At 36.4% G+C, this 20,987-nt stretch overlaps 1 protein-coding gene across 1 annotated transcript in view; it reads right to left on the bottom strand.

Annotated features, from left to right (window-relative positions):
- The window catches only part of SLC2A13 (solute carrier family 2 member 13), a 180,946-nt gene that overhangs the window by 53,526 nt on the left and 106,433 nt on the right, over positions 1-20,987 (bottom strand). The window contains exons 3-4 of the mRNA XM_081818951.1: positions 19,013-19,067; positions 17,144-17,269 (exon numbers count right to left, since the gene is read on the bottom strand). Of these exons, the coding sequence (XP_081675077.1) occupies positions 17,144-17,269; positions 19,013-19,067 (181 nt within the window). The remainder of the gene's footprint in view (positions 1-17,143; positions 17,270-19,012; positions 19,068-20,987) is intronic.

The raw sequence follows: 20,987 nt of genomic DNA on the forward strand, positions 1-20,987 counted from the left end.
AACTTCTTTGAACATCTCAGGAGTACTCAACAAATACAGAAGAGACAGAAAATCTCTTTTTAAAGAATCATACCAACTCACAAGCAGGGAGTTGTGTGCTGCTTATACTGGGGGTGGTGTCGTGCGTGTTGGGGCAGGATGAGGAGGTTGCCCGTCGCGGCGACACACAAGTCACACACAAGTCACAGGTAGAGCCCCGGGATGGTCGGCTCCATCCCTCTTCCAGCAGAAGAGGGGCTCTGCCAGCTTTGATTGCGGATCATCTGCTCCACAGATATATAATACCCAATAATTTACATTCTATTAGCTCCTCACTTAATGCAGAAAACAATGCCTTGCCTGAAATGGAACTGCTGCACTACAGGACATGAAATATTTATAGAAGCCAATTGAGGAAAGCAACTGATGACTGCTCAGGGGTTTAATCAAACAAAGATACAACGCCCTGCACGCACATTCATAAAGGAGTTATCTCTACACAGTAGATAATAACATTTAATGCTATACATACTATTTCATCTTCAGCTTTTTATATATTTTAAATAGATATTTAAAAAATATCTATATCCAGGGTATAGAGACACCAAATACTAATTCTATAAGAAAAGCTCAAAGCTGTCAGTCTAATCAGGACTTTGTCAATGTATCTGGGGCAATTCTGTTTACTTCAAAGGCAGTTCCTTGCCCAGCCCAGAGAGACTGGCTATCGAGGACACTCAGCCAAGGCTGACTATGGTCTCAGAATATTTGCCGAGCTGGCTTCAAGATTCACTTCCCTTGAACTTCTCTAGGCTTGTTTCATTTTATCTTCATTCTATTTACCTCTACTTTCTTCTGTCTTTCCAATGCGGATACCTTTGTCGTAACGTTTTCCAGCTCTTTATCAACTACCCATGCTTCCTAATTGACTGCGCACCCCTACTCTCCTGGAGAGCTTCCTCGGGTCACTCCACTGATCCAACTGACATCCCTGGGTGTGTGATCCCCCTTCCTTTCCCTGGTATGCCAAATGGAGGAAACCAGAGTATGTCTGGTTTACCTGTTTGTTTTCTCTTGTCTTGTTACAGAGCCCAGCCCAGAACTTAACATGGGTAGAGAAAAAAATTCCTCCTTTACACTAACGTGGTATCCCAGAGCTTGACTCCTTTCTGGCTCAGGGCAGACAGAAATAATCATGTAAAAGTCCTCAGACTTAGAGTCAGAGAAAGACAAATACCATATGATTTCACTCATATGTGGAATTTAAAAAACAAAACAGATGAATATAGGGGAAGGGAAAGAAAAATAAAATAAAATGAAAACAGAGAGAGGCAAATTGTCAGAGACTCTTAATCATAGGAAACAAACTGAGGGTTGCTGGAGGGGTGGTGGGTGGGGGGTTGGGGTAACTGGCTGATGGGCATTAAGGAGGGCACTTGATGTGATGAGCACTGTATGTTATATGCAACTGATGAATCACTAAATCCTACCTCTGAAACTAAAAAAAGAAAAACAAAACTCCTCAGACTTAATTGAACAGCAGTACTAAATATGTTTCCTGGTTTAACTGTAAAAGACATGAAATATTTCTATGTACCTTCTGAATCTCTATTTAAAGGAGCAGAGTTGTAATCACAGACCAAGAACTATTTGCTAAAATGTTCACTGTTCCCAAGTATTAGATATCTTACGAATCAATGAAGAACAGACAATAATAGCTCGATTACAGGGAAGAAGATGTTCTGGGCAAACACATCCTTTGTGTTACTAACTGTGGTGTTACTAAAAGTAGTTCTGTGACTCTGCCCAGGACAAGGGCATTTTTCTGCTTTGTAAATACCTCTGAAATCCTTTTTTGCATGTGTCTGTCTTAGTCGATCTCCTCCAAGTTTTTAGGAATATCAAGCTTTGCAATCCTATTTTAGGTAATAAAGAGTACAGTCAATGTTTGGTGAATAATTAAATAGGCAGATAAATGTAGATATTAAGTTTCATACACATTTTCCCTCAGATGATAACTACAGTTTGAACACAGAGACATAGAAAAGTTTCAGGTGTTATTAACATATAAAATGTTGACTTTGCACTGTCCATTTCTCTCATCCTTTGATTCTCCTGAGCAGAATTTTGATCACCTGTTTCCTAAGCCAAATAATTGAAAAACAACAATGGTCTGCATAATCAAGAATTTCCTAAAAGTTCAATGTTAAAACAAATAAGCTGATTTTCCATTACCAATCAGTCAACCAGCCTGCACCCACAGGGGGAAAAACAACAACAACAACACAACAGTATAGTTACATGAACAAATTTCACATCCCTGATGCTTCAGAAGTTTTGATAGCTTGAGTGCTTTAATAAATGGGTATCCATGCATCACACATCAATCTCATTTTTAAGCTTCCAATGAAATTTTTGTCAAGAAAAATAACGTTCCCTGAAACATTATTCACAAGAACCAAGATATGGATACACAACTGTATATGATATACAACTGAAGTGTCCACAGGTAGATGGATAAAAAAATATCATGTGTGTATATGTGTGCATGCATATACATGTGTACACAATGGAATAGTATTTGGCCATAAAAAAGAAGGAAATCCTCCCATTTGTGACACCATGGATGAACGAGGAGGTCATTATGCTAAGTGAAATGAATCAGATGCAGAAAGACTGTGTGATCCACTTACATGTGATATCTAAACCAGTCAAGCTCACAGAACCAGAGAGTAGAATAGTAGTTGCCAGCCCTTGGGAGGTGGGGAAATGAGAGGCTGATCAAAGGGCACAAACTTTCAGCTACAAGATGAATAAATTCTGGGATGTCATGTACAGCATGGTGATTATAGTTAATAATACTGTACTGAAGACTTGAAATTTGCTGAAAGTAAATCTTCTATATTCTTACTGCACACACAGTAACTACATGAGGTGCTGTACGTGTTAACTTGATTGTGGTAAGCATTTTACAGTGTGTACATATATTAAATCATCATGTTATACATCTAAAAATCATGATGTACACACTAAATATATATAATTTTGTCATTCATACCTCAATAAAGCTGAAATAATAAATTTTCATGAGCTTTAAAAGCTCATAAAATAAATTAATGATTTATAAGTGACTTTACAGTTTGGACATTTTTTTCCTCAGTTATGTCATAAGCAGTTCAAGTAAGCCCTTGTGATAGAAGGAATTCAACACTATTTAAAAATATTTTCTAAAGTAGGAACACATAATTTCCCAAATATCTACAGTCCATTTCTGAAATACTCTGTCCTACAGTTTGCCACAAACTTTTATTCCTCAAGCCTTCCATTAATTGAGATTTCTAAAAGCTAGGGCTGATTTTTTAAATGTTGCACATTCTAAAACTTATTTTCATGAAACTTTTTTCTAAATGTCCTGGACCCTAAGCAGTATATTTGGCAAATATTTTTTTAATGTATTTGTAAAAGGAACTTTAATTTCTTTACAGTAATTTTATTTTTTATTTATTTATTTATTTATTTATTTAAAGATTTTATTTATTTATTTGACAGAGAGAGATAGCGAGAGCAGGAACACAAGCAGGGGGAGTGGGAGAGGGAGAAGCAGGCTCCCTGCTGAGCAGGGAGCCCGACGTGGGACTCGATCCCAGGACCCTGGGATCATGACCTGAGCCGAAGGCAGACGCTTAACGACTGAGCCACCCAGGCGTCCCTTTACAGTAACTTTAAAGTATACTTGTATAAATGTTGCTATCTATCCTAGATTATAAATCTTGAGGTAATATCTGTGTATTTTTAATATATTTCTAACAGCATGTAGCAGAATATCAAATATTAATGTTATAAAATGAATGCACAAAAAGCCTCTTTGTATTTCTTGCTATAGATTTCATACCAATGTGAACTGAACTCAAATCCTGTTATAAAATTCAACATACCAATAATTAAGCATAAGAATATTAATATTTATGGGTTTGTTCATGCAGAACAGGTCTATATCCAACCTCTTCCCCAAAACTCATATATCAAATAAACAACAGAAAGTTAAAATACATTTTTTGTTGTATTTTCCAGAGAGTTCCAGGGCACATGTGCCTCTGAAATGGAAATAAAGTTGGCTAACACTTAGGACTCTTCATTTTAAAAATAACATTCTTAGATAAAATAAGACAGCACTCGTCATAAGAGGACAAGTGATAATACAGTCAAGGGTGTTACAATGAACTCTTCCTAGAAATCCCAAGACAGAGCAACTGAGTTTCAACAGTTTTCAGGCTGCCTCTCTGGCACTGTTTGGAAACAACAGGAATTCCGATGGGTACTGGTTCATGAAGGTCCATGCAAATTCCAAATGATACAACGTGGTTGTTACCATACAAACGGTACATGTTGTAAACCCAGATTTAAGGGGTTAAACTATTTTTTTTTTTTTTAAAGCTCTCACTGAAACCATGAGAGTAGGAAGGACCTAAATGATGGGTACTGAGGCACTGGGTCTCTGACTAGAACAACTGGAGTTTAGGTTCACACATACTCTCTGGCAGGAACTTTCTGAGAGTATTTGGATTTTGAATGCTGTTCTTTCTGTATCCACAGCAACATGTATAATCTTTCCTTTAAATGTCTTTATTAAAGATATTATATAAGAACATTTTATTTTATTTTTTTTAAAGATTTATTTATTTGAGAGAGTGAGCGAAAGACAGAGCGAGAGAGTGAGCACGCATGCAGGGAGGAGGGGCAGAGGGAGGGGGAGAGAGAATCTCCAGCAGACTCCCCTCTGAGCACAGAGCGGGACCCATGAGATCATGGCCTGAGCCAAAATCAAGAGTCAGATGCTGGGTGGGAGGATGGGTTAGCCTGGTGATGGGTACTGAGGAGGGCACGTTCTGCATGGAACACTGGGTATTATACACAAACAATGAATCATGGAACACTACATCAAAAACTAATGATGTCATGTATGGTGATTAACATAACAATAAAAAATAAAAATAAATAAATGTTGCTGAATATTAAAAAAAAAAAAAGTCAGATGCTTAACTGACTGCACCACTCAGGTGCCCCTATACCATGTTAAAATGCAGATACCACCCAGCCACACTCCTTATGTTAATAAATTTCCAAATGCCTTGCCTTACCCTCCTTCCACCTGTTCTTTTAAAAATGCTTCCTTCCTTCTTCTTTTCTTTTTTTTTTTTAAAGATATATTTATTATTTGAGACAGATACAGAGAGAGAGAGCATGAGCAGGGGGAGAGGGAGAGGGAGATGCAGACTCCCCACTAAGCAGGGAGCTGGACATGGGGCTCGATCCCAGGACTCTGGGATCATGACCTGAGCCGAAGGCAGATGCTTAACCATCTGAGCCACTCAGGTGCCCCATTTCCTTCCTTTTTCAATCAGGATTTTATCTTTTAAACCCAAAGCCATTCACATTAGTCCTTACTTAAAAATCTTAACAGCCCTGTACCCCTATAGTAGTATTCCCCAAACTAAGGCATTGCATAACCCCCTTTGTGACTATTTACCGTATTTTTTTGTTTTCCTGTATTGTTATTCAATAGTTTCTAAAACTGAGCTTCCTTTTAAAACTGATATAAAGAAAATCTGTGCCTCTTCCACAGTGGAATATGGCTTATCTTGCTTTTTCAGTCAGAAGACAAGAGGTTATGCAGAGCTAACAAAAGAGCCCAAATCCCAGCGCCATGATGGGGCTACAGTGTCATATGCGGCAGACAGGTCCATATGAGGTCAGTTATAGTTCTACTCCACATTTTCTTTACTCTGTGACCAAAGCTAATGGGACACCTTCTATTCTGGGACATTGCCAACTTCACTCCAGAAGAAAAAGAGGACATGACAAATCCTTGCTCTTAAAGCTTCAGCTTAGAAGTGGCATGGGTTGGTTCCACTCTCATTTCTTTGGCCAGAGCAAATCATGTGGATAAGACCGAATGGACCCGAAAAACCTAGTCCCTCCCTAGCTAGTGCAGCAGATATTTTGAACAATAACACAATCAGTCACACTTGCCAAGAATAGAAGATAGTTATGTAAAGAAAACACAATGCTAATAATTTCGAGTTAGATAATGTTTCCTACCAAGTGTTAAAACCACACTAGTGCCAACTGATTTTTTTTTTGTAACTTTTAGAGACTGGGTTTATTTCACTCAACATAATTCACTTTGATTTTCTTAATATATTAGGAATATTTGGAAGAGAATTTTATCTCATTCTGTGATACCATGTCCTATCCACAACTGGTATCACATATAGTCATTCACCTAAAATCCATTGCCAGTATGCTTTCCATACCTATAAAACGTACCTGTAAATATTGAATTAAAATTCCTAAATAAGGCTGACAGTTGGATTCAAACTCACATTTCCAGTATCAGCTCCAGTCATGCATTTTCCTTCCTCTTGTTCCCATTGTTCCCTCGACCCCCTTTTGAAAAATCCCAACCTCCCCAGACTCCATCTCGGCAGTAGCACATCTTCTGCTTAAATGCACCATTATTTGATGAACCGAGACTTGGCCCTGTTATTTTATATTTACCAAGCACTTCGAGCCTTGGCCCTGTCCTTAACCCTAAAAGTCTCACAGTCTTCATCAGTCTTTTTTAGTGAGAAATAACTGACAGACTCCTTTTCAAATGAAATATGAACTGAAGAATAATTTTAAAAACATAAAAGGAACAAGGACTGGACTAGAAATGTACAGTTGGGGCCTAAGATGAAGTCTAGTCAAACACATTATGAGTATTACTACTTGGATAAAACTGTGCAAATGTGTTTATTATTACAATTAAATGTCAACTAAGAAATTGGACAAATTAACATGGAGGAGGGAGATAAATTCTTCTTCTTATTTTTTAAATACTTTATTTATTTGACAGAAAGACACAGCGAGAGAGGGAACACAAGTAGGGAGAGTGGGAGAAGGAGAAGCAGGCTCCCCGCTGAGTAGGGAGCCCAATGTGGGGCTCGATCCCAGGACCCTGGGATCATGACCTGAGTCGAAGGCAGATGCTTAACGACTGAGCCACCCAGGGGCCCCATGGGAGATAAATTATTCAGAAATGTTTTGCTTTTCTTTTTTTTTTTAATTTTTATCTTATTATGCTGTGTTTATGTTTTGCTTTTCTGATTTGTATACTTTGTAACATAAAACAGCGTCAGTCCGTAATGAAGTCATTAATGCCGAGAGAGGCTAAGTTTCTGGGCTTGAAAAAAGAAGAATCCAGAGGCACGTGAATTACTTAGGGATAGATGAAACTTACAAATACATACTGTAGAGCTATAGATCTTAAACAAAGTATCTAGCATAATGACTTCAAGTAAAGACACGAAGGAAAGTGTAATTTAAAAAGCAAAATGGATTAAAATATTTTACTTTAGAGTCTTGCTCTACTCTAAAATGTATGCTAGCAAAAATTAATCTTGAGCTATATTATTATTAATTTAGAAGCATAGCTTGAGGATTTTAAATTCTTAATATGAATAACTAATAAAAACATCAATCCTATATGTGAATATATTAAGATACTGATATAGTTTGTTAATTATAAATTTCTTTTTCTAAATGCAAAATGGATATATACCTTTAAAAGTTAAAAAGAAAAAAAGGTGATGAAGGGAAAATTCTATTTTTAGCTATTTGGCCTGGTTTCATAATACACTTGATCTTATACTGTCACCATAAATACATTGCTTCCCTTGCATACCAGTGAATATTCTGAGGACATGTGCTGAATATTTCTTCCAATAATTTTTTAAAAGTATTTTTCATGTAGCATGACTACATGCAATATATAGCATGCATATACTTGAAGGACATGGTTAAGTTTTATTTTTTAAACCTCTTTAGTGTGTTAATTAGTACCAGGTAAATATTTAGCATGGTGAATTAATGTGCATCACTCTCATTTTTCTTTTAGAGATTCTCTTTCCTGGAAATAAGTATCAATGTAGAAGATTTCACTAAAGTTGGAACACCTCTGATTTGGAACTGCCCTACTTTCAAACCCTTATCTTCCAGTGATGGAAGCCTTTCCATTTTGTCATTTAACAATTACTGTTGAATGTCTGAATGTACAAGGCACCAAGGGATTAAATAACAGTGCATAAGGGTGCCCGGGTGGCTCAGTCCGTTAAGCGTCTGTCTTTGGCTCAGGTCATGATCTCAGGCTCCCTGCTCAGTGGGGAGTCTGCTTCTCCCTTTCCCCCTACCCTGCCCCCCACACTTGTGCTCCTGCTATCTCTCTCTCAAATAAATATCTTTAAAAACAGTGCAGGATACAGACATTGGAATTTATAATCAAGAAGCAAAGATACATCCAAACCCAAATCACTATCATAGAAGACAGTATAATTATCATATAAGTTAGCATGGAAGTGCTAAAGGGCAAGCAAGGGATATAATAAGGATTGTTTGCTGGGGCTAATCAGAGAGACTGCAAAGAAAAAGTGACATGTGATCTGGGCAAAAAATAATGGTTAAAAGTCAGGCAGAAGGAGGAAGAAGGAGGGTAAATTCTAGGCAGAAAGCACAGTGTGAGGAAAGGCACAGAGGTAGGAAATCACAATGGATATTAGGGTGATAGCAAGGGATTTAGGTCGACAGGACTTCCGTGTGGGAGAAGAGCGGGACGCCCGGGAAGATAGGCCGGGGGTTGCATCAGGGTGCAGCTTTGAGAAAAACATCTCTGCTGAATGAATACAATAAACCAGGCATTCAGTGTGAGTTAGAACAATGAACTGCCAAATAGGGCCTCTATCTAGCTATTTTAGTGTGCTAATTACAGAGCGAAAATGTTGTTATTATAGGAAGCAAATACTGAATCAGCACATTAAGAAAGTTTGCCTCATTAGCAATACTTTTAAAGAGTCAGGATGTTTGAAGCTCCAGAATAGATTTTTTATGGTTTTGTGTGTATAGAGAGCCAGGGGATAGGGAGGTGGATGAAGAGGCACACAACTAAACAGAAAGTATTTTAATGCGCTTACCTGTTAGGAAGTGCTTATTCTAATCTAGAAAATGTATTACTGACAAATCTAAGAAAAAAAATTAGTACAGGATATTTACCACCAACATTTGCACAGACATTTAAAAGTGTCTTCGGATACACTCTTACATAATCTTCATAAAAACCATATTGTTCAACACAACAAGTGTATTATTTCCACTGTATAGATGAGAAATGGGGCTCAGAGAGGTCCAGACTGTCCAGGTGCCATTTACAAACAAGGTAAATGATAATCAAGGCTGAAATTAGAATCTACATGACTCTAGGATATGCATCTTCCTACTATGCAACTACTGCTCCCCTAAAAGACTTCTGACTTGGAGAACTTCACTGAGACCCTCTACGCATCACTGTCTTCATCTGTATAATGGGAATGAAAATTATGCTTCACAGAGATGTCGAGTTGGTTTTGGAAGGTTTTTTTTTTCTAGAAAGCTGTCCATTTTATCTGTTTTCAAATGCACTGGATATTATATGTAGTGTTCTCATGATTTTTAAATTTTTTACTATCTGTTGTTATATGCCCTTCTTATTCATTCTACTTATGGTTTATGTGTGCCTTCTCTCTCCTCAACCAGCAATGCCAGAGATTTCTCCATTATATTGGTCTTCTCTAAGAACCAACTTCCGGTTTTTGGTCTTTTCTAGTATTTTTTTGTTTTCCATTATTTTCTTTCTCTTATCTTTCCATCCTCTGCTTACTCTACAGGCTAATTCTCTGTTCTAGTTCTAACTTCTTGTGGATTTTTTCATTTATTACTTTTAATGTCCTATTTTCCATTATGATTTCTTCTTAACCCATTAATTAATTTTAAGGTAATTTTTTTAAGTTTCCAAACTAAAGTAGAAATATCTTTATATTGTGTTGCAGTATTACTATATTTTGTTTAGAAAAGATATTTTGCAAATATTGATTATCTGATTTATTTAGAATTTTTAGAATATATATTCATTTATACAAATTCATTAAGTTTATTCTTTCTGCTTAAATATAGTAAATCTTCATAAGTATTCAACATTTGCTTGAAAATAATAAAATTCTCTATAAGTTAGGTTCATAATTTCACTTACATCAAACTTATTAGATAAATTTTCCAAATGCTCTAATCTCTAATTTTTGTCTTCTTGACTTAGCACTTACCTAATTTTTTTCACTATATTTCCCAACCCCTCTATGATTATCTCTTGTAAAAAAACATTACAACTGCATTTAAAAGAAATCCAGTATAAGGATATTTGTTTTTAGTAGGTATGTTTAATAGGTTTATTTTTACTGTAATAATTGCATTTAAATTTTATTTTGATTTTTTTAATTGATTTCTCTTAACCATAGTTGCTTCCATAGTTTTCCCCCTTTCCTGCCTTACTAGTTTCTCTTATTTTTTTTTCCTCCACGAGTACATATTTTTAAGAGATTACATTTACATTTTTTTAAAAGGTTTATTTATTTGGGGGGGGGAGGGCATGCGTGCTGTTAGTGGGGGGAGAGGCAGAGGGAATCTTCAAGCAGATACTCCCTGAGTGTGAAGCCCAATGTGGGGCTTGATCTCACGTCCCTGGGATCATGACCTGAGCCAAAACCAAGAGTCAGAAGCTTAACTGACTGAGCCATCCAGGCGCCCTACACTCACATTTTTAACACCTATAATTAACAAGCTGCAAAACTAATTATAATCTCCATTTCCTTCTGGAAACAAACAAAGGAATGTACAGGGCTTTTGTCTAACAGTTCTCATACCCCCTTTTATGTTATTTATCTAGAATTTTAGCTTTTGAAGATTTTATTTTTAGTAAAATTTGCTTAACATCTGTTATACATGTGTATATACACACACACACCACACAAATTATAAGTGTACAACTTTCAGTATAATTGACAAAATTATACTATTTCCTTTATCTTTCAAACATATTTTAAAGTCTCTTTCATATCTTTTTTGTAATGGAAGGTTGTTTAGGTAATTCATTCCTCACTCTGTCATACTTGCGGCTTCCTTCCCTCATTAATTGATGTAGTTTATAATTTCTGACTGTGCTCTCACATTTACCACGTTGCCTTCCGTGCAAGTCTCATGTGTCCTGGGTCCTGACAACTGCATGTTTATTTCTGAAGTGGCTCTGTGGATTATATCCCGTTTGGGACACATTTTTTTTTAGTGTTCACATTTCTCAATTTATGGTTCCCATATCACAAAGGCACTGCGACATTAGAACCCGTATTACCCCATAGTAACGGCTTCTGGCTTTGCTTTCCTACGTGTGACGCTATTTCTACTCAAGGTCCTAAGTGGGCAACAGAGAAGTTTACAGCTTTCCCAGCCCAGCCTGGCAGTTGTTCTTGCCCCTAACCCAGAGCGCATATAGCACTACATAGCTCCAGAGAGAAAGCCTGGAGCTCTAACTCTCTCAGCACTCAAAACACTAGCTTCTCACTCTTCAGGCCTGCTTCCCTTCTGATGTGGCTCCTGGGCTCCTGGGTTTCCATGTGGTTCACTGTGCTTGCTCTCATTTGTGGCACCTGGGGATTTCCCTCAAATTCAGCTGTGCATTAAACTTGTATTTGCATGTGTAGAGGATGCATATGGGAGGTATAAGGGGTGACAGGCAGGGAGAGAAGGTTTTCCATCAACACAGTGTAGTTTATTTTCTAGAAGTATGCTAAATAATTTTTTTAATGGGTTTTCCTTTTTATTTTTAATTGTGGTTAAAGACATATAACAAAATTTGGCATCTTAATTCACCATTTTAAATTTTAACCATTTTAAATTGTACAGTTTAGTGATGTTAAGTATATTCACATTTATGTATGAAGCAATCTCCAAAACACCTTTCATTTTGCAAAACTGAAACTCCATACCCATTGAACAGCTCCCTATTCCCCACTTCCCCTGCCTGCACCAATGACCATTCTTCCGTCTTTATAAATTTGACTATTCTAGGTATCTCCTATTAGTGAGGCATGTGTTGTATTTTTTGTGACTGGCTCATTTCACTTACCATTATGTCTTCAAGATTCATCCAGGTTGTACTATGTGCCAAAATTCCTTTAAGTCTGAATAATGTATCACTGTATGTATACACCACATTTTCTTTATCCATGCATATGTCTATTCACACTTGGGTTGCTTCCATCTTTTGGCTATTATGAATAATGCTGCCATGACCATAGGCATTCAAATACTTCTTGAGGACCTTGCCTTCAATTCTTTAGGATATGTACTCAGAAATGGAATTGTTAGAGGATATGTAATTCTATTGTAAAATTTTGTGAAACCACCACTCTTTCCATAGTGGGCGCACCACCTTACATTTCCATCAATAGTGCACACAGTTTCCAATTTCTCCACATCCTCCACAGCAATTATTATAGATAAATTTTTAATAGTGGCCACCCTAATGGGTATGAGGTGGTGTCTCATTATAATTTTGTTTTGCATTTCCTAATGATTAGGGATGTACAGTTTTTCATGTGCTTGTTGGCCAATTGTGCATCTTCTTTAGAGAACTGATTTTTAGAAAAAAACTTTTTTACTGAAATTTAACAACAGATATTAGAAAAGCATGCCAATTGACTTAATGTTTTGTTTCCAATTTATTATAGTAGATTATGTAAGCAAATAGTTTTCATTATGTTGAGACAATTCAGAGTTCACCAAAATCATTATATTATCTCCATCATGAGTGGTATTATCATTCCACCTGGTGTCTTTTCAGGAAACAGCTATAGTTAGAGATCAGGATATATGGCTCCGAATCTCCCCAAAACTTGACCCTGAAATATCTATAAACAGTATATCTCAGATGTGAATCCAAGGTTAATGGTAGATTTTGCCCTGAGAATTCTACTCCAAGTAACTGTATAAAACCTATCAACCAACAAAAATATAGTGAATGCTAGTTTACCACATAAATGGAAAATGTGTTGTAGGAATTTCTCATGGCAAACACATTTTGCCTTTTTTTTTTTTTTTTTGCTTTCTTTCTAGCACAGAGCAACCAACCATAGTGGCTAAGTTAGATGAGGCCTGTCACTCAGCACAGAAAAGAGTGAGAGGAAAACTGTCTTTTTTTGAAGGGGAATGGTAAAGAGTTTGAAAATACTCTAAGAATATTCTACAAGAGCGCCTGGGTGGCTCAGTTGGTTAAGTGACTGCCTTCGGCTCAGGTCATGATCCCAGGGTCCTGGGATCGAGTCCCACATCGGGCCCCCGGCTCAGCGGGGAGCCTGCTTCTCCCTCTGACCCTCTCCTCTCTCATGCTGTTTCTCTCTTGTTCGCTCTCTAATAAATAAATAAATAAAATCTTTAAAAAAAAAAAAAAGAATATTCTACAAACAGAAAAGTTCTCTGTATATTTTGTTTAGTTCTTTGTGTTTTTCCCTAGGCATTATCTGTGCCTCACTTTTCTCTAGTAGTGAGTACACTCAAGGCATAATGCTCTAAATATATAAATAAAATGTAAGAATAAGTTAACATAAAAGAAGTAGTATACATTTCTATTAAAAAGTTGTACTATCTGTTATTTGCAAACAGTAGGAACAAAACTCCTATTTTGGGGCCTGAGACCTCTAGACCTTCTACTGAGGATGAGAGAAACGCCTAATTTTAGTGTCCCCTTATCATTAATATACATTTCTAATATGTTTTTAAGTTAATTCTGTGAAGTATAGGAAACTACATACACAGATTTTGTGACATATTCATAATTCCAGACAAGCAAACTTTCAGTTTTTATCTATTGAAAAAAGAATCATAAGGGCTAAAACTGTAAAGCATTACATCCAGAAATACTTAATCAATTAACTCACTAACGAAGCTTGGCTGATGAAAATTATATACTGGGTGTTTTTAAAACAAGCTCTTTCAAGTTTTCATGTTAAGTAATAATTGCATTTCTTTTACATATTTCTTTGTAATTAGTATATTTAAAATGTAGTCTGGATTTTCAGTCAAATACTACATAATTTACTTCTACTTCTTTGCAGTAGTTCCCTAATAAAATGATTAATGATAACAGCATAATGATTAATAATGATACATTATACTTTATAGCTTCTAGGAGATACAAGTAATTAACAGATTTTATTGCCTTCATCAGTTCTATGAGGCAGACAGAAAGAGAGAATATTATTCTTTTTATGGGAATTTAGAATACATCAGAGGTTAAGGCCATATCAAATAATATTTACATATTTCCTACATCCATGGATATGACAGGAGTTCATAAATGTGGGGAATATTTATTCATACAAATATTTCATTTATGTGCCTACTACAAACCAATGTAATCTGTCAAAAAGAGAAAAGTCTATAGCTTCCCAGACTGGTTACTGCCAATGATTACCAACTTTTATCATTGTTTTGCTTAATTTTACTAAATTCCAGGAATGTACTCAAAGAAAACAACAGTTGCATGAAAGAACTTAAAGTGATATCAATTTATTGTGACTTGAAAATTTTCTTTTACTTAAGTTTCAGAGTTTGAAAATTACTGGTGTAGTTAAACAATATGCAATGGGAGAATTGCCTTGGAAATATGAGGGAACATCTGACTCAAGAGCCAACCTTCTATAGCTTAAGACAGAATTGGGTCTGGATCTGAATTTCCTAAAGTCTAGGCTTGAGTGCTTTCTACTCTAAGTTTGTGAAACATACAAGTGTAACTTTATAGTGCCACCTTATATCAGTATATGCTGCAAAGTAATATAGTTGTGAAAATCCATTTAAAAGACTAGTTTAAAAGAACTGCAGTCATTGACTATAAATGCAGTCACGCTGTAAGTTTAAAAATAAGACTTATTCTTTTGCTGTGCAAAAGGTTATTATTTTGGCATAGTCCCAATAGTTTATTTTTGCTTTTGTTTCCCTTGCTTGAGGAGACATATCCATAAATATTGCTAAGGCTGATGTCAGATTACAGCCTATGTTTTCTTCTAGTTATTTTATGGTTTCAGATCTCACATTTAGGTCTTTAATCCATTTTGAGTTTATTGTGTGTGGTATATGAAAGTGGTCCAGTTTCATTCTTTTGCATGTAGCTCTCTAGTTTTCCCAACACCATTCATTGAAGAGACTCTTCCCCATTGTATATTCTTGCCTCCTTTGTCATACATTAATAGACCATAAAGCATGGGTTTATTTCTGGAATCTATTCTGTTCCACTGTCCTATGTACCTATTTTCGTGCCATACTGTTGTGATTACTACAGCTTTGTAATATACTTTGAAATCTGGGATTGTGATACCTTCAGCTATGTTCCTTTTTCTCAAGATTGCTTTGACTCTTAGAAGTCTTTTGTGATTCCATACAAATTTTGGGATTATTTGTTCTAGTTCTGTAAAAATGCATTTGGTATTTTGATAGGGATTGCAATGAATCTGTAGATTGCTTTGGATAGTATGGACATTTTAATGGTATTAATTCTTTCATTCCATGAGCATGATATAACTTTCTGTTTGTCTATGTCCTCTTTGATTTCACCATTGTCTCAGTTTTCAGAGCACAGGTCTTTCATCTCCTTGGTTAAATTTATTTTAAGGTTTTTTATTTTTATTTTTTTGATGCAACTGTAAATGGAATTGTTTTCTTCTCTTTCTGCTACTTTGTTATTAGTGTATAAAAATGCAATAGATTTCAGCATATTAATTTTGTATGCTGTAGCTTTACTGAATTCATTTATCAGTTTTAATAGTTTTTTGGAGTCTTTAGGGTTTCTATATATAGCATCATGTTATCTGCAAATAATTACCAATTTGGATGCCTTTTAATTCCTTTTCTTGTCTGATTGCTGCAATTAGGATTTCTAGTACTGTGTTGAATAAAAGTATTGAGAATGGACATCCTTGTCCTGTTCCTGACCTTAGAGGAAAAGTTTTCAGTTTTCACCACTGAGTATGATATTACCTCTGGGTTTTTCATATGTAGACTTTATTAGTTTGAGGTATGTTTCCTCTAAACCCACTTTGTTTAAAGTTTTTATCACAAACAAATGCATTCTGTCAAATGTTTTTTCTGTATCTATTGAAATAATCATATGGTTTTTATCCTTCTTCTTGTGAATGTGATGTATCACAAGGAATGGTTTATGAATATTGAACCATGCTTGCATCCCTGGGATAAAAACTTTTGCACAGCAAAGGAAACCATCAACAAAATAAAAAGGCAATCTAGTGAATGGGGGCAGATATCTGCAAATGATATACCTGATAAAGGGTTAACATCCAAGATATAAAAAGAACTTACACAACTCAATACCAAAAACCAATCTGAAGTTAAAAAAAAAATGGGCAGAGCACCTAAACAGACATTTTTCCAAAGAAGACATCCAGATGGTCAACAGACGCATGAAAAGATGCTCAATATCAATAATCATCAGGGAAATGCAAATCAAAACCACAATGAAATAGCTCCTCACACCTGTGAGAATGGCTAGTATCAAAAAAATAACATATAACAAGTGTTGATGAAGACATGGGGAAAAGAGAACCATCGTGCACTGTTGGTGGAAATGTAAACTGGTGCAGCCCACTATGAAAAACATGGAGGTTCCTCAAAAAACTAAAATAGTTGATCCAGTTATTCCTCTACAAGGTAATTACCCCCAGAAAACCAAAACACCAATTTGAAAAGATAGATACATGTACCCATATGTTTACTGCAGCATTATTTACAATAGTCAAGATATGGAAGCAACCCAAGGGGTCCAAAATAGATGATTGGATGAAGATACGGCATAGAGATGACAATGGAATACTACTCAGACATAAAAAAAATGAGATCTTGCCCTTTGTGACAACATGGGTGGACCTCATGGGTATTATACTAAGTGATATGAGACAGAGAAAGACAAATACCATATGATTTCACTTACATGTAGAATTTAAAAACCAACAAGTGAATACACTAACAAAAAAACAGATTATTAAATACAGAGAACAAACTGGTGGTTGCTTGAGGGGAGGTTGGCTGGGGGATGGAGGAAATAGGTAAATGAGATTAAAAGGTATAAACTTCCAGTTATAAAATAAGTAAGTCACACAGATGAAATGTATAGCATAGGGAATATAATCAATAATAAAAAAAGGTCTCATTCTGAAATTGTATTTTATGTTCTTATGGTATATAAGGGATGACATACCTGCCCCAGGCTGCCTCATTCGTAGATGCTGTATTAACTGGAACACAGGAGGAGTCAATGACAGTTGATTTGTTCATCCTGTAGCAGAAACCGCAGTCTGGATCCAACATACATTCATTACAGTAACTGTAAAATAAAGAGTTATATCACGTTAAAGACAACTGATCTTCTTCTACATATTCCATTATACTTTGCAGGAAGCTTGGGGCCACGGCACTCATGTTAGCCATGGCAAAGGGACATGTGCTGAGGCTGCTGGGAGCTGGTAGGTCTCCCCACCTGTCTCTCCCCTGGCTACAGCAACTGCAGAAGCCACTTTGAGATGGAGGGAGGCTTGGATCTGAGACACTGGGTGTAAAAGATCCCCAGCTGTCCCTCAGCAAATCAGCATTTGCTTTTCTAAGCCACTGAGATTTGTTACCAAAGCATGGACTGGCCCAATGTGACCCAGTGGAGTTGTTCCAAATTGTACCAAAGCATTTATTTCTCTTAACTGTCTCCATTCCGTATCCTATCTTTTAAAAGTGGAAAACATATTTCCCAATATAAATACTGAAACAGAAAATTCAGAGAATGAAAAACATTACATCTGAAGAAAAAAGTTAAAAACAAAAATATCACCACCCCAATAATGGTCACTGTTAACATCTTGGTAGGACATCTGTACTCTTAACAAATCTACACAGAGTACCAACTATATGCTATGCTTAATTTAAAATAAGTTGGTATAGGAAAAAAGGCTAACTTTCTCTAAGTTAATTGCATCTACTGGTTGGATCACAGAGCCATAATCAATTAATCATTGCTCACATAACAGCAGTGTCCTAACTGCAGAAAACTCTAAAGAGGCAAAATCCTTTAGAGGGCAGGGTTTTCCAACCTAAGTCTACAAAGTACTTGTAAATGTGTTTTCTTGCAGTCAAATTCATTTGCCAGACAATTCTGGAGTACCTCAAACATGGCAGGCACACACAGGGCACTGCAGACACTAAGATGAATAGGACAAAGTCCCTGCTCCTGGGTAGATAAAAGGCAAGGACAGGAACAGATATACAAATAAATAAATGGCAGTGTAATAGAAATTAGTGTGAGCTACTCTAAGGACAGAGGCCTGTTCATCTGCCTGTAAGAGCTGGGATGGTTTGGGAGAAGATACTTGATATAGATCATAAAAGAAATTTACCATGCAAAGAGGTAGAGGGCAGGGCATTTCAGAGGACTGCTTATTCTACAATTAAAGATCAGTCAGCACAGACTTATTATTGACTGTGTACAAGTAATTATATGATGGGGTGTGGGGGAGAAACAGGGTAAGTACTACTGTCAAGCATTCAAAAAAGAGGTGAATCCTCAAAATCAAAATACTTCTTTGATTAATTTAGCTAACTGGGAAAACATTGGCATTGTTTAAAACAAGATTATCATTTCAGCCTCCTTCTGTAAACTTTTCCTTTGCAAACAGCCATCCTTAATTTTAAATGAGACTTGAGGCCCCTTGAGGCATAGCTTGGAGATATTGAGGATTCAGTTCCAGACCACTGCAATAAAGCAAATACCACAATAAATGAGTCTTCTGGTTTCCTGGTGCATATAAAAGTCATGTTTACTCTATACTGTAGTCTGTTGTGGGTGCTACAGCATTATATCTAAAAAAAATATATACCAATGTACATACCTTAATTTAAAAATACATTATTGCTAAAAAATGCTACCATCACCTGAGCTTTTAGCAAGTCATAATGACTGATCATAGATCACCATAACAAATCTAATAATAATGAAAAAGTTTGAAATATTATGAGATTTACCAAAACGTGACATATACAAAGTGAGCAAATACTGTTGGAAAAATAGTGCCAACAGACTTGCTTGATGCGCGGTTGCTGCAAACCTTCAATTTGTAGAAGACACACTATTCTGTGAACTGCAATAAAGCGAAGTGCAGGAAAACGAGGTATGCCTGTACTAAAAGCAAAAGAGAGGGCTTTGAAAACCAACTGAAAGGTCAGTATACTTTAGAGAGGTGATACAGCATGGCAAATATAAAAGGGTCCACACCTGTGATAAGCAAAAGAAACAGAACAACAGGAAGCTTTAGAAGTACTGTGAGCTTCCAGCTTTCACAACTAGACAGGGCTAATCTGGAAAGGAAGGGAATTCCTGCTAGCACTTTGTTGGTTTCTTCCACCCATGTGAGGTAGAATCTAACAACCCTGATTTTTCCAACGGCTTTAAATGATACTTATTTGGGAAAGGTCAACTCATCCAGCGGTAGAGAAATGACTCTATTTCTTTAAAAATAAGTAATTCCTACAACAGGCCAAAAAAAGTAATGATGAAGGCTAACAGTTACCGAGAACCTACCACACGAGTGTGTCAGACATCACAAGGTGTCACTGATGATGCTTTGCCTCCTCCATCCCTCATTCAGTCATCTGACTCTGACCACAACCTCCCGTTCTTCCAGCTTGCTTATAAATGATCCCAGCTCTGCCCTGGTGATTCGTTCAATACAAATATGTGCCAGGCACTATTCTGGGGGTTGGGCCACATTAGTAAACAGAACAGATTCCCTGCCCTCATGGAGCTGTTAGACCTCCCAGTGACTCTGGTTCATTGACCCTTCTACTTGTTCCCTATTCATTAGCTTTTTACTTTCTTTGGTTCATCCTTATCTAGCTTATGGATCATGGCCTATCACTTCAACATCCTAAATTTCCTTGTCCATTTCTTTCCATCTCACCCGACTAGCAAAAAGCCTAGCCATATGTGAATGTCAACGTTCGCTTTTTCTATGCCTTCCCCACAGACCCGAATGCAGCTGAGGGAATCACACAACAGGGCAGCTTAGTAGTTCTCTAGAATACACTGCTACCAGCCTCCAAAGGATCCTCAACGGCCTGACATTCCTAATAATTTTCTGTAGTCAACTCCACACAAGGACTTTACAACCACATTACATGGGGACTATTCTTCAAATCTCCAATGCTCTGTCCTTTTAGTCACTTCATATCCAGCTTCACCTCAAGTCTACCTTCACATAGAAAACAGATGAAAGTGGTAAAGATGGTAACTTTATAATCTTACAGCAAACACAGAAATAATCGTAATGTCCTCTGCTCCAGTAACAAAGACAAATTGTTTTTCTTTTCTATCTGGGCTTTCGTTCTGTTCCATCTCCTTAGCCCATTTCAGACCCTTTTGCTTACTGCTCCTTCTTTCTCTTAACGTCTATTGTCTTAAGGTGAAGATTAACTTTTTGATTTGGTATCTTTCTTCCTTTTTACTGTAGAAAGTTGTAACCATGACTTTCCCTCTGAACACTGCTGTACTTACATCCCACATTTGGTATGTTTGGTTTTCATTTTCATTCATCTCAAAAGAATTTTCTAATTTTCCTTGTGACTACTTTGACCCACTGGATTAAGAAGTGTTATTTAATTTTCACATATTCATGAATTTCCCAATTTTTTTCTGTTAGTGATTTTCAGTTTCACTCCATTGTTATCAGAAAACACTTAGTATGATTTCAGACCTTTTAAAATTTATTGAGGCTTGTTTTGTGGCCTGGCATATGATCTATCCTGAAGAATCTTCCTTGTGCACTTAAGGAGTGTATATTCTATTGGTAGCAGAGTATTCTCGAAATGTCTGTTAGATCTGGATGATTTGTAGTCAATACACTAATTTTCTTTTGGGAGGGGATGTTTTTTAGATCCTCTTTCTTCTTTTAATTTAAGTTTTAGTTAACATACTGTGCAGTATTAGTTTTAGGAGAATTCAGTAATTCATCACTTAAATACAACACCAAGTGCTCATCACAAGTGCCTCCTTAATACCCATC

The sequence above is a fragment of the Leptonychotes weddellii genome, chromosome 5, assembly GCF_054177405.1.
Source record: "Leptonychotes weddellii isolate Sample4059 chromosome 5, ASM5417740v2, whole genome shotgun sequence".
NCBI classification, from domain to species: domain Eukaryota; kingdom Metazoa; phylum Chordata; class Mammalia; order Carnivora; family Phocidae; genus Leptonychotes; species Leptonychotes weddellii.